Source organism: Podarcis liolepis (genome assembly GCF_965112155.1).
Source record: "Podarcis liolepis genome assembly, chromosome: 4".
NCBI lineage: Eukaryota > Metazoa > Chordata > Lepidosauria > Squamata > Lacertidae > Podarcis > Podarcis liolepis.
Genome location: NC_139558.1, coordinates 8,741,421 through 8,755,096, shown reverse-complemented (window position 1 = coordinate 8,755,096; position 13,676 = coordinate 8,741,421). Strand labels below are relative to the sequence as shown.

The 13,676-nt window shown below is 41.5% G+C and overlaps 1 protein-coding gene across 11 annotated transcripts in view; it reads left to right on the top strand.

Annotated features, from left to right (window-relative positions):
* Positions 1-13,676, top strand: part of DACH1 (dachshund family transcription factor 1) — a 342,260-nt gene that overhangs the window by 303,343 nt on the left and 25,241 nt on the right. For all 11 annotated transcript variants that reach the window (XM_083501192.1, XM_083501191.1, XM_083501200.1 and 8 more), the window contains 3 exons: positions 5,016-5,163; positions 11,166-11,309; positions 11,746-11,814. In XM_083501192.1, coding sequence (XP_083357318.1) covers positions 5,016-5,163; positions 11,166-11,309; positions 11,746-11,814 — 361 coding nt within the window. The remainder of the gene's footprint in view (positions 1-5,015; positions 5,164-11,165; positions 11,310-11,745; positions 11,815-13,676) is intronic.

Genomic DNA, 13,676 nt, shown 5'->3' with positions numbered 1-13,676 from the left:
ATATTTAAAACCCAAGGGACGCAGGTGGTGCTGTGGGTTAAACCACAGAGCCCAGGACTTGCCGATCAGAAGGTCGGTGGTTCGAATCCCCGCAACGGGGTGAGCTCCCGTTGCTCGGTCCCTGCTCCTGCCAACCTAGCAGTTCAAAAGCACATCGAAGTGCAAGTAGATAAATAGGTACCACACCGGCGGGAAGGTAAACGGCGTTTCCGTGTGCTGCTCTGGTTCGCCAGAAGTGGCTTAGTCATGCTGGCCACATGACCTGGAAGCTGTACACCAGCTCCCTTGGCCAATAAAGCGGGATGAGCGCCGCAACCCCAGAGTCGGCCACTACCTTTACCTTTATATTTAAAACTCTTCTATTCTGCCCTTTGAGATTTCTAGAGTAATAGCTAATAAAAACAAAGGAAAAAAACTGTGAAAGGCAGGGATAAAAACAACAATAATAAGGAGAAAATAGATTGAAAGGGTCTTTTCCTGATCCCATTCATCCTATGCATGTTTACATGGGTAGAAGCTCATGCCCAGGTAAATTACTAAGATGATAGCCTAGAAGACATAGGTGTGGGTGCCAGGTGAGTCCCCCTGGGAACTCACCCATTTTTTACACCCACCTCACTTCAAGTAGCAGAGGCAGCTGTGAAGGAGGGCCTTTGAAGAGTATTTCAGCATGTGGACAAGTAAAGAATTTTTTAAAAGGAATTAAAAGAAAAAACAATGAAAGCAACACAAATCAGAAGAGCAGTATAAAAGCAGTCAGCAGAGATAAAAGGTGTTTGCCTGGGGCGGAAATGATCTGAAAATGGCAAGGAGGGAACAAGTTCAGATTTATGTTTTAAAAAACCACCCCAAATAAAGTGAATATTAATTCGTTTAAGCTGTAAGGTGGGAACATGTGAGCAAGTAAAATAAACCCTTTACAGTTGCATAAAGCAGGTAGGAGCATTTGGATAGGAGAAACAGCAAGAGGAAGAGTGTACTTAGTGCTTCCCTGTCCTGTGTTTTTCTGCTGCAGTTCTGCATTTGCCAGGCTAAATGCATATCTGAACCTCTCTTTTAGGGCAAAAGAGTTTTGGGGAACAGTTGCAGAGCACTTGTTCTGCACTCTTAAGTCACCCTTCTCCCTAAACTGCTTATTCCCAAGTGATTGGCAGATGGGGTTTGTGATAAGCAGTTGTACATAATATATTGCTCTGCCCTAAGTGCATAAGAAATACTCTTTTTATCCTCAGTGCATCCCAGTATGTCCTAGTCGCATTAGTGGCATAGCCAGTGGTGGAGCTTCATGCTCTGGCACCGGAGGGCGGAGAGCAGGCGGGGCTGGCATGCATCCCGGGGGTGAGGCACTCCGCCTGCAGGGGTGTGGCACCCATTGCGGGGGGGGGGGCAGCCGCGATGGCACCCCACAGGGATTGCACTGCTGGGGATGGTGAGCTCTGTCAGGAGCTCAGCCTACACTTGAGTAGGACCCTGGCAGAGACCCATGCCCAACTGGCATGTTCCCTCCCTCCTGGTTGATCGTTCGGGAGCTTCAAAAGCTTTCTTCTGCCCGAACATCACAGCGACCGATGCCAACAGACATCAGCACACTTAGGGATTTGCAGATTCTTTGTAGTTGCATAACAGACCTCAGCAACTCAGCATTTTGGCTAATCTACTTTATTTACATATAAACACACACGGAGCACTGCAACATGGCTCCCTCTCTCTCTAGCATCAGACAGCAAAGAGAAAGAACAAAGGACAATAGTCCCACTTCACGGAACACAGTAACACAAACATCCTGTCTCTGTCACTTCCCACTTTTTGGAGTCAAAACACATGTGATAGACAACAATCCCATGACTGCAATCATGGAATAGGAATTCTAACACTCCTCTTCCTCCGCCAGTGGGCACCACACAGCAATTCACATTGAGGCCATATTTGGACTCAAGTGCCGGATTGTACCTATTATTCTGAAAGTGTACCCAATTAAGTAGTTGCTTTGAAGGATGAATGAAAGCAATAAACATGAGTCAGAAAGTCAAGAAAGAACGGCATTAGACTCTCTTAAAAAAAAACAACCCTTTGATCGGTAAGCCCAAGAGGCTCAGCGGTTTAGACACATACTACCCTGTAAACTGTTTCTACTGGGCATACTACTATCTTTCCCCATATGACAAAAGTGCATATAACTATGACAATTGCTCTTTCCAGCCTGGGGCAGCTTGTATTCAAATGCTCTACAACTTCTGCAACTCTTGTAAAACTAGTGGTATATGGTTATTGTAAACCACAATACTTAGTAACACCATTCTGCACTACTTGTAGGTTCTGGACCTTCTTCCATTTAGATTATTGTAGCTGTAAATATGGCTAAACAGCATGAGTTACTGGTCTATCTCAGTCAGGAATGGCCATAGAAGGCAAACCAGCTGTAAGTGGAAGATTGGCACTACATGCCTCTGATGCCCCTGGCCATCTGGTTACAATACTGGATGCAGACTATGAACCTGGTGCTTCAAGGGGTGTGCCACCCCTTCTTGAACCAATTGTTGATCGACTTCACAGACATGTAAATTGCCTATCCAGATTACCTCCATTTTAACAGAAATTGGTCTCAGTTTATTGGCCGTCATCCAGCCCATTACTGCCCCCAAGCTCCAATTCAGCACCTGCATAGCCTCACCTGGGGAAACAAAGCTGGGTCTCATGCACATATTGGTGGCACCGTACTCCAGATCCAGAGATGACTTTCGCCTGCTGCTTCATGTAGATATTAAAGAACATGGGGGACAAAATGGAACCTTTTGGCATCTAATGGTACTAGTGCCAGGTGGTCAAGCATAAGTCCCCCAGTGCTACTCTCTGAAACAAGCCCTGCAGGTAGCAGTGAAGCTTCTATATCTCCAGCTTCTCAGTCCAGAGAACAACTCTTAATACAATACCATGGTTAATGATATTGAAATCTGTTTGGGGTCATATGCCTTCTGCCTCTCTCCTGCTAAAGGTCATCAGTCAGGACAACCAAGACTTTCAGTGCTATAAACCAGATGAAGCCGGATTAGCTGCTGGTAATGTCTCCCCAGTTATTTTGATAGGGTTTCTCTGCATAATCTCTTTCCAGATTGGGATTAGAGAGTTTTGTGCAAATGGTTTAAAAGTAATGCCCTGTTATGATACAGCCTTATTACCTTAAAAGAAACCTGACTTTCTTGGTTTTACTACCATTGATCAACTTCACTGTAAGTCTGTGTCTCCATAAAAGAATATATTTCCCTGTGTTGCTGCCCTGGGCACTAATCCTAGACCCATTAGGCATTTAAAATGCTCTTGACGTCAGTGAGAGTCAAGCAAGCTACCTGCGCACAGTGTTGTAGTCCTAGTTTGCACTGCATTTTCAGTGGTTTGGCAGCACATTGATTTAATATCACGGAAGAGGATTAGCCAAAGTGTCTTGTAAAATCTTTTTTCAATGGGTCTAGAGAGAATTCACACAAATCCAAACAGCCCAACTATTGTTGATGGCTCAAAGGCATCTGAGGGTCCTAGGGGCTACGTTATTTGCCCCTTCTCTCACGCTGCTACACTGACTATGAGTTAATATCTATTATTTCAGAGTGCATCACATTAGGATTGCCATTGGCAGCAGTAACATTTTTGCATACGCATCAATTTGGCTCCAAGTGTAATATTTTGGCTGCCCTGCTGATGTGCTGGATATAACTTCTAAAAACGAAAGTTCATTTTCCATAGGTTGTAAGTTGTCCCTAGTGGGTTTCAGAGCCAAAAATGCTAATATTTTCCCAGACATAATGAGCAGCAGTAGACAGTGCATTACCATTAGGAGCATTAGAAGAAAGTGTTTCAGAAATATGTTAGGGGAATAGGGTGGATGAGAAGATATGGTGCTGAGGCCCAATGAAAATGTAACATGCTCTTAGCAGCTTCACACTTTGCAAAGGTGCTTAACATAAAATTACACCCATCAGTGTTGCAGTTTAGCATTATTCTCCATGTTTATCCATGATTGTTTCATATTTAAAGAACAGCAAAATATTGTGTTTTGTCAGCCAAGGACAATAATAGTTTAATAGTAATTTATTTTCCATTGCTACTGATAATACAACCAATCAACACGTTAAGTGGTGCCAACATTGGCATCTTGCTAAATAAATCTCTAGGCTTTGCGCTGCGAGTACATCTTTCAAAGATAAGTCAACAAGAGCAATCAGAGCAGAAAATTAGAATTTGGTATGTTAGAATTAAAATACAGCTAAACTAAAGTTTTAATTGGGGTGATCTAAAAGGGCACTTGATGTAATGATCTCTTTCATTTGTTACTAATTGTTTGTTCCTGATGAAGAAGAAACATGTACATGAATGTTGCTGATTGAGTAAAGATGGCAGTTGCCATAGCAGCTAGGTTTTATTGTTCAACAAGAAGGGATCGTCAAAATGTAAAGGAGGTCTACTTGTGAGCTTTTGCATTTACTGACACTTTTGCCACTTTTTTTTGTTAGAATACCACATTGTTTGAAACTACGATCTCAAAATAGGTTGCTTAAAGAACTAGACTACTGTGTACAGTGCAGCATTTAACCCGGAATGATTTCTGTGTCTTTGTTATTCTGGAAGTAGAATCTCATTTACCTGCGGAGTGCTGAAGGGAGGCTATCTGGGGTTTCTGAGACAATTTTCTCCACATCCTACTTGGGAGATGCCAGGGACTGAACCAGGGATCTTTTGCATGCAAACTGTCTTCTTCCATTGAGCGATAGCTCCTTCCCATAAAAGCTTGTGGCATGTTTCTATAAGTTGTGTGTTTCTATTGATTATATGAATAAAAGTGTCAAGAGGTTTTGTACTATTTCTGTTGTTTCCCTCTCCACAATGCTGCAACTGTGCTATGATTTGATAACATGTTATAATGTACCAGCAGGTTACTATTGGGATTTTACATAGCTAACAGACATTGATTGGGTAGCTTAATATTTCAGAAGATTACTCCATTGAACTTTGTCTCCCCACAGGGCCTGTTGAAGGTTGCCATAGACAACGCTCGCGCTCAGGAGAAGCAAGTCCAGCTGGAAAAGACAGAGCTGAAAATGGAACTTTTCAGGGAACGAGAACTGAGGGAAACACTTGAAAAACAGTTGGCAGTGGAACAGAAGAACAGAGGTAACGATAATAGAAACATAATCATTTATAGGGTTCATGCATTATCTCAGTTTTCCAAAGATACCATGCCACTATTCACATATGACTTGCCTTAGTTCCCTTGCACAAGAGTAACTGCCAATGATACAACATATGGTTTCGTATAAAGACCCTTTTTATCTTTAAAAGGTTCCACACAGAAAATTACATCGCTTCAATGCTCAGTGCAAAAATTTCACTGTAGGTTTTGAGTGTAGAAATTTTTCTTGTCTTCACCACAGTCTTGACAGCAGCAAGGTCAAAAGGAATTCACAATGTTTCAGACAGCATATCGTGAAAATGGATATTTATATTATTTGATGTAGGTCAATTTTAATTCATTGGCTATTTCCAAAACACATTTCTAAAATGGGATATTCAAGTGATTCTTACTTAAATTTTATTATACTAGTTTAGGACCTGACATTTGGTAGTTGCACCTCATAGGTAAAGGGATAAAGTTAGTTTGGAATCATGACACCACAACTGGGGCTAGGTAATCTACATAAAGTTAATGACGAGCAGATTGACATCCCTGGGAAGATTTGTAATGAATCCAGGAGAACTGGATTAATTGCCCAGATGTTCACTGGACAACTGAAAATTAATCATTTCCCCTGGATTAATTATGAATCGGCCAGGCCCCTTTTGTGTCTGATGATATCATCAGGCACTCAAAAGGAACTTGGAGGCTTTCCTGGACTCTTGCTGACCAAATCAGGCCCTCTTCCTTCTCCCCATTCATGTGTTCTCACGGGTGTTGTGCGCTTTGAAAGGAAAAGCACTGCTAGGGATGGTACAGATTGTAAGGAGGCACTAAGAGTTCCTGCACATAGCTGTAGATTCTGGAGCAAAACCCAAAGAAGAAATATTACACCACTTCTGAAAAAAATGAGGCTCTATAGGAAGGAAGCATTGCAGTTTGGAGAAGGCGTTCCTATGTGCCCTTGCTGTTCAAATTGGGTTGTTTGCTAGCATGGTCAAGAGAATACTGTTAGGTAAAGCAAATCGAGGTTGCAGAGCAGAAACCCTGGGTGGATGACCATAACTCTTTGTTAAACCTCATTCACCATTTTTTTAATAGTGCCAATCTGCTGCTGACATTCTGTAGACCCCCTTTCAAGATCATGATAAATTTCAAAATGATTCTAGTTTAAAAGGAGGAAATAGGTTTTAGTAGTATCACATTCCAAAAACATAGTCCTCACAATGTTAACAAAAGGGAAAGCAAAAGAGAAATAACAATAAAATGCCTAGGTAAAATACTGGGCTCATAGCAAATAATAATAATAATAATAATAATAATAATAATAATAATAATAATAATAATAATAATATTTATTTATTATTTATACCCCGCCCATCTGGCTGAGTTTCCCCAGCCACTCTGGGCGGCTTCCAATCAAGTGTTAAAAACAATACAACATTAAATATTAAAAACTTCCCTAAACAGGGCTTTCCTTCACATCTGAAGGGAGGGCGTTCCACAGGGCGGGCGCCACTACCAATAAGGCCCTCTGTCTGGTTCCCTGTAACCTTACTTCTCGCAAAGAGGGAACCGCCAGAAGGCCCTCGGTGCTGGATCTCAGTGTCCGGGCTGAAAGATGGGGGGTCCGATGTACCCCAATACCTTAAAAGGATTCTCTCCCCCACCCCCAATAACATTAGAAATAATCAGCACACTTGTGAGGCAGCTCAGAACGTCTAAGAAAACCCTGGGGCTTCTCAGTTTGTCACCTGTCAACTTGTATGGCAGGGCACACTTGCAATCTAGTCTTGGGCTGAGGGTGGTCTGTATGTTAGGGGATTGAAATTACGCTGTTATCCACTGCCACTTGAAGTTTGGTCTGACGGAATCAATCCCTCACTGCAGTGATGGGGCTCCTATTAAAATTTTCTGCCCTTGGAGACGGATTCCAAAATGTTCCTGAATGCTGGGGGGGGGGTCCTGCAGCCAGCCCTACTGAGAGCCTAATTATTCTATGGAATGGCAAAGCATGGTAGGGCATAGACCCAATTGCACATTCTCTGAAATTGCAGGGGCCCAGCAGCCCCTAGATTTATCTTAGAGCTACAGGCAACGAAACAGGTACAGAGATAGCTGGTGCACAAGCGGTACGAGTCTTGTTGCGATAGTGACTGAACATGCTTAAGAGCACATAATCCTGCCTTTTGCGTGGTGGCAGAGCTGGCAGAGAAAGCCTACGTTGCCACTTCCATTGCTTCCTCAGGTAGCCATTTAGTGGAGGTTTTCCGAGGGATAAGAGTCTTGAAGCCCTTGGGGGCCCACTGGATGGTTTTGCAAGGCACTTTGAGAACAAAAAAACTCATTTCCAGGTAGACTTGAGTGCCACCATTGATCCAATGTCTATCACCATATCCAGTGCACCATCATGTCTGATCAGTTACCTGAGGATGTGGACATGGCTCTTGCCGCTGTGCAGCCTACTCCACACTCTCTCAACCAATGTCCATCACAGCTGGCTTGTGTCGGCTGTGGAGGGTTTACTGGCTAGATCCAGAGTGTGGTGAATGTTTTACTTTGCGATGGGGTGGTCCCTGATCCCTTGAAGGAGGTGGTGGTTTTTGCCAGAGATTTTTGCCAACTACCACTCAAGTCAGCAATATACTTTTTGGGGGGCAAGGTGGTCATTTCACCTGCAGTTATAGTTGAATCATTCTAGGCTGGCTTCAGGACCAATTTTAGAACAGAATGAGGCCACTCCTGCTTGTGGGGTTAGTTTCAGGCACGAACATTGGGTGGCCGTGCCTCTACCGGCTGGCACAGGGAGGTGCCACAAGGCACAGTTTTCTCCCCTGTGCTATTTTATGCCCAGATAAAGTTGCATGGAGAAGTCATCAGGAAATTTGGGGTTCACTAGTATGCTGATCATGCCCAACTATTTCTCTGCAATATCTGATTCAGGAAAGGCACTGCATATCCTAGGCCAGTGCTTGGATGCACTCATAGGCAGGCTGAGGTTACAAAATCCTGACGGGATGGAATTGTGTGCAGCTCTGCCTGGGGTTGCACGTTTTCGGAATGAGCAGGTGCATAGTTTAGGGACTGCTCATAGGTCCATCCCCGTCAGTAGAGGCCCAGGTGAACACAGTAGCTAAGAATGCTCATTACCAGATTCAGTTGGTGTGGCATTCACAACTGTTGCTGGACAGGGATGCCCTGGCCAAGTTGCCGTACAGTAAAAACTTCCCAATTAGACTACCATAATGTGCTATATAGGGACGTGGGTGGTGCTGTGGGTTAAACCACAGAGCCTAGGATGCGCCGATCAGAAGGTTGGCGGGTTGAATCGCCGTGAATTCCCGTTGCTCAGTCCCTGCTCCTGCCAACCTAGCAGTTCGAAAGCACATCAAAGTGCAAATAGATAAATAGGCACTGCTCCGGCGGAAAGGTAAATGGCGTTTCCGTGCGCTGCTCTGGTTCGCCAGAAGCGGCTTAGTTATGCTGGCCACATGACCCAGAAGCTGTACGCCGGCTCCTTTGGCCAATATAGCGAGATGAGCACCACAACCCCAGAGTCGGCCACGACTGGACCTAATGGTCAGGGGTCCCTTTACCTTTACCTTTAATGTGCTATGTTAGGCTGCCCTTGTGTCTGGTTTAGATGCTGCAGCTAGTGTGAAATGCAGCTATTAGGGTGCTTAGGACTCAGCTAAACAAATAAAGCCTTTTAAGTGTGTTGTAATGTGCAAATGTACAAATGTGACACTAGAGGATGACAGTGAGCTATGTCAAATTCAATGTATTTCCCCCCCCCAAAAAAAAAAAATCAAGCATTTTCACAGCGTTTTTTATATGTGTGTAGATTTCACCTCTCTGTGTTGAAAGAACTGCACTGGCTCCCTGTGAGCTAATGAGCCAGGTTTAAAGTTTTGCTGATATCTAAATCCTAACCAGCCTGGGACCAGGATATTTGGTGGACTGTTACAAACCAAGCTGATCTTCCAATGAGAACCTGCTGGTTGTTCCATGACCACAGGATTGTCACATGGTGGCAGCACAGAAGCAGGTCTTGAAGATGTAGAGACACCTCTACTTCTATGTTTACCAAAGAGAAGGGGAGAAATCTACTCCAGTGCTCTTAAAGTGTTATAACCAGATTATTATTTTTTTAATAGAATTTATGATGCTAAAGTTTTCCCTCTTCAATTTTTAGAAATTGCTGGGGACCCCAGTTACCTTAGGCATATGGTAGTTCCACTTACTGATTCATATCAATAGGGTTCCCCTTCCCACCAATATTTCAAATAGCTAGTAGGGTCCACCCAGTTACAACTGAAAGGCTAAATAGAGCTTTTCTCATTAAATCGGTTTTGATGCTACTGTCCAAAGTATTATGAATATTATGATGATGCATGACTAAAGTAAGCAAACAACGCACCCCAAAAGTTAAAGTCTTTTGGCACCCTAACAGATCAGATCAATGAAGCCGCCTTCCAGGTAAATGTGTTAAGGATTGATATGTTGGGCTTATAAGCAAACAGCGGAGCTAATGAACTAGTAGTAAAACTTCATGTGCTTTGAACAGCACAGGAACCTTATATAGGGGGATATATACCCTAAGCTGCTTACGAGTTATGCTTCATGACATGTTTACTTGTCTCATTTCCTTTGATTTCCATTCCTATCCTCTAATTAGTGACTGTTTTGACTGTAGACTCTGCTATGATTGTAGTAAAACTAGCATCGTATTTCTGAAGTGGTTAGGTGCACAGCAAAACATTACTTTCTGCGGCTGTGAAATCCACAGCCCTAGCTACAAAGGATAAGCTACAACAAACACATAATTCAGAAAGCAACCTGCGCTTTCTATGTATTCATTTAGGTTGTTAACAGTGTGGTTATAATAAAACATTAAACCACAGAGCTGCTCAAGGTGCTTCGACCTCACATTTGAAATATAATAAGAACTTTCTTTGTTTGCCGTATGAATGCTGTTTCTGGCATGGCAGGAATTGCATTCTGGCTTCACACATGTTCTTAAAATGGTTTTGCACCACAAGGACCTCCGAAGTCGGTGCATCTTTAAAAGAGCCCTTATTTCATAAATTCCATCTTCATTGCTGCACAACCGTGCATCTGCCTGATGTTTGACTTGACAATGAGCACTGTCCTGCTGCAGATGTCAGCATGATGTACACTCTCCTCCTGCCTGCTAGAGGGAGGGCGGCAGAGGGCAAGGAAGGCAGCTAATGACACTTGCCCAAAGAGGAGGAGGATGAAGGTTGAAAGTGGAAAGTTAATAGGCTTGGGTACCTTGGAAGGAATTCAAACATGTCACAGCTAAAGAGGAATCTCTGAAAGATTACATGGGCTTGTTTATCCCAGTAGTTTATGCAGATCCAGGACAGAAAATCATCGTGAACTGGAATGCTTCCAGGAGTGAAGCAGTCTGTCACCTGAGCTCAACTCCATTGCAAACTCCACCTTGTGGAAGAGAAAAGAACAAGCAGCTATGAGCACGAAAGGAAATATTATTAACCTGCAAGGAGCTTGCATAATTGAGAAACAAAAATGGCAAGCGTGTGAAAGTGTTTGGAAAGGCAGGTTCCAGATGAGATGTTCACATCAGGTGACGCTATGCAGTGTTTTGAAATTCGTAACACATTTGGGTTTTTAAACAAATCCTTTCTTTCCTGCTCATTAAAACTGCTTTAAGCCACGGACACCAACCCTAAAGAGCTGGATTGGTGTTTCTGCTTGCATAGATTACAACTTTAGCAGAATGCCATGTCATAATATAATGTCAATCCAGGGAAGATATGGCTCATTATAACTTTTTTTTTCTGGTGTATAAACCTGGACCATGAAAATTGATCTAAGTGAACTATTAATAAATGATGAGTACATATATGTAATATTTTATATTTAGTATTGTCATAGCTATTAAGAATCTAAAGTAAATAAAGTGTTCAAGTCAAGGTTTTGGGGTTGAACTTGAATAGATTTTTTTCCATGACAGCAATAATTCAGAAAAGGTTAAAGAAGGAAAAGAAAGCCAAGAGGAAATTGCAGGAAGCACTTGAATTTGAAACAAAGAGACGAGAACAAGCGGAACAGACACTGAAACAGGCAGCTTCCACAGATAATCTCAGGGTCCTAAATGGTAAGAAGCCACCTTTTTGCATTTGTTAGACTAATGCATGGTTCAAGTAGGATGAAGGAGAAAGGTCATATTGGAAAGAGAGTTGGTAGTTAGTTCCTCCCAACTGCAATAGAGATAAAATAGCAAGCGGTTTTTCCTCTGTATTGCAATTTTTTATTTCTATATTATTGCGGGGAGGGGAATTAAACCCGATGATTTTATTAAATTAAATGCTTTGAGATGTCAGCTCTCTGTTATTGACTCTGCTTTAAACATCTATTTCTCATTAATCTTGCTCATTGAAAAATTATTGTGCTGGCATCCAGTCATTGTTCAACATTAAAAACAGGGCAAAGGTTGATTGTATTGTAATTCAGGACTGGAGTAACAGGTTGTAAAAAGAGGGATTTGAGACTGAAGTGAAATATGTGTCAGCCTTACCTTTTTGTGCTTTTAGACTCTCTGACCCCAGAGATAGAAGCTGACCGCAGTGGGGGCAGAACAGATGCTGAAAGGACAATACAAGGTAGGAATTTGCAAAAGGCTATAAATCTAGATCTTACTATATTAGTTTTTCCTCTGCTCTAGCCCGCTATTCAAGCATGCAGCCTACCATCTGGGCCACATCAAAACAAGTTCATACAAGGTCAAGTTCATCTGGCTTTTTTTTTATAGAAGAGAATTCATTTTGCACTGATAGATTTCCTTTAAATTAGCAGGTCATTTCTGTTTATATAATGCAATTAAAGATGAATAATTAATTTGCAGAACTGCATTTAGTGTGGCTAAGATGAATATATTTTTAAAGTGTTTGCCACCACATCTTGATTAAAAAGACTGCTTTTTCAGTAAAGGTAGAAACAACAAAAACCTGACTTAACCAGGTAGGTAATCTTCAAGACAGAAACATTACAGCTCAGTGACTGGTAAATACTTTGCAGTTATCTTAAGGGAGGCAGGCAGAGTTTTTATGTAACAGATCCAAGGATATAAGCAGCAAACTATGATCCTATACCTCAATAAGTGTCATTGAATTAATTAGTTCTTACATATAACTGATGGTACAACTGCACCCATATTTGCAAAATATTCCATGGCTAATTATTTTAAGAGATGGATAGATAAATACATTGATAGCAAACACACACAAAATTAATAAAGAGCAAATTTTGAAGGTTGCATTTATTTTATTCTATTTGTGGTTGCTGATGTGCTTACATGAATACTGAGCAGCAAAAAATAGCATTTATTTTCAATTTTAAATGAAGGTACATTCTTCAAAGACAAGACTAAAATGATTAGCTGAAGTAATCTCTCTGAGATGCCTTTCGTTTGCATTTTAAAGTCAATCACTCTAAAAATTTCATTTGCTGTCTTTTAGTCTGCTATTGAATCTCATATCCTAGCTCCTCTAAGGTGTTTTGCCTGCCATTGTACTATAGGAAAATATTCAAAAAGATAATAAGCAACACATTTATTAAATGCATGTCAAAAAAGAGGGTACAGGAAGCTTATTTTCACACACCAGGAAACTCAACCCAAGAGATGCCATGAATTATTTTGTGAGGTGTGAACTCAATAAAGAAGCAGCAACAGTACTTAGGTAATGAGTCATCACTGATCGGACTATGTAGACTACAAAATCTGAAGTGGGCATAACTTAACTACCTGCTCATCTACCTAATTGGTATCTTATTGCCTGAATTCCAGAAAATTTATAAATAACTATGTTAGCTCAATGACTCTTCATTTTTAAAAATTCTATTACGTCTGAATGCTCAAAGGACATTATTATTATTATTATTATTATTATTATTATTATTATTATTATTATATTTATTCCCCCTCCCATCTGGCTGGGTTTCCCCAGCCACTCTGGGCAGCTTACAACATATATATAAAAACATAATAAAACATCAAACATTAAAAACTTCCCAATATAGGACTGCCTTCGGATGTCTTCAAAAAGTTGTGTATTCCTTTATCTCCTTGACATATGAAGGGAGGACGTTCCTTAGGGAGAGAATATCTCATGAACTTTGTTTCTTGTTCTCCTGTTCCAGGAAAAAAAAGTTTGGCCACATTTCAACAAAGAATTAAACATTAAAGAATTAACCCATTGACCCCAATTCAGAGAGTGTTAGTCATTCTTTGATCCCACTGAAATCAGAAGGAATTAACTTGTCTCAGTGATTCAGGTGGAACTTAAGCACAAATAACTTGCTTTGGCTGTAACTCTTGTGTTTGACTAAGAGTTTTTTAAAATGTCTAAAATACATACAGCAGTTTTGAATTCCCCGTTTAGTTATCTTTCCTCTCTGTGTGATGTTCCCTACCTGAAGCCATCTTCACAGCCAACCCCTAAGCATGTTACTTCAGGACCAAATT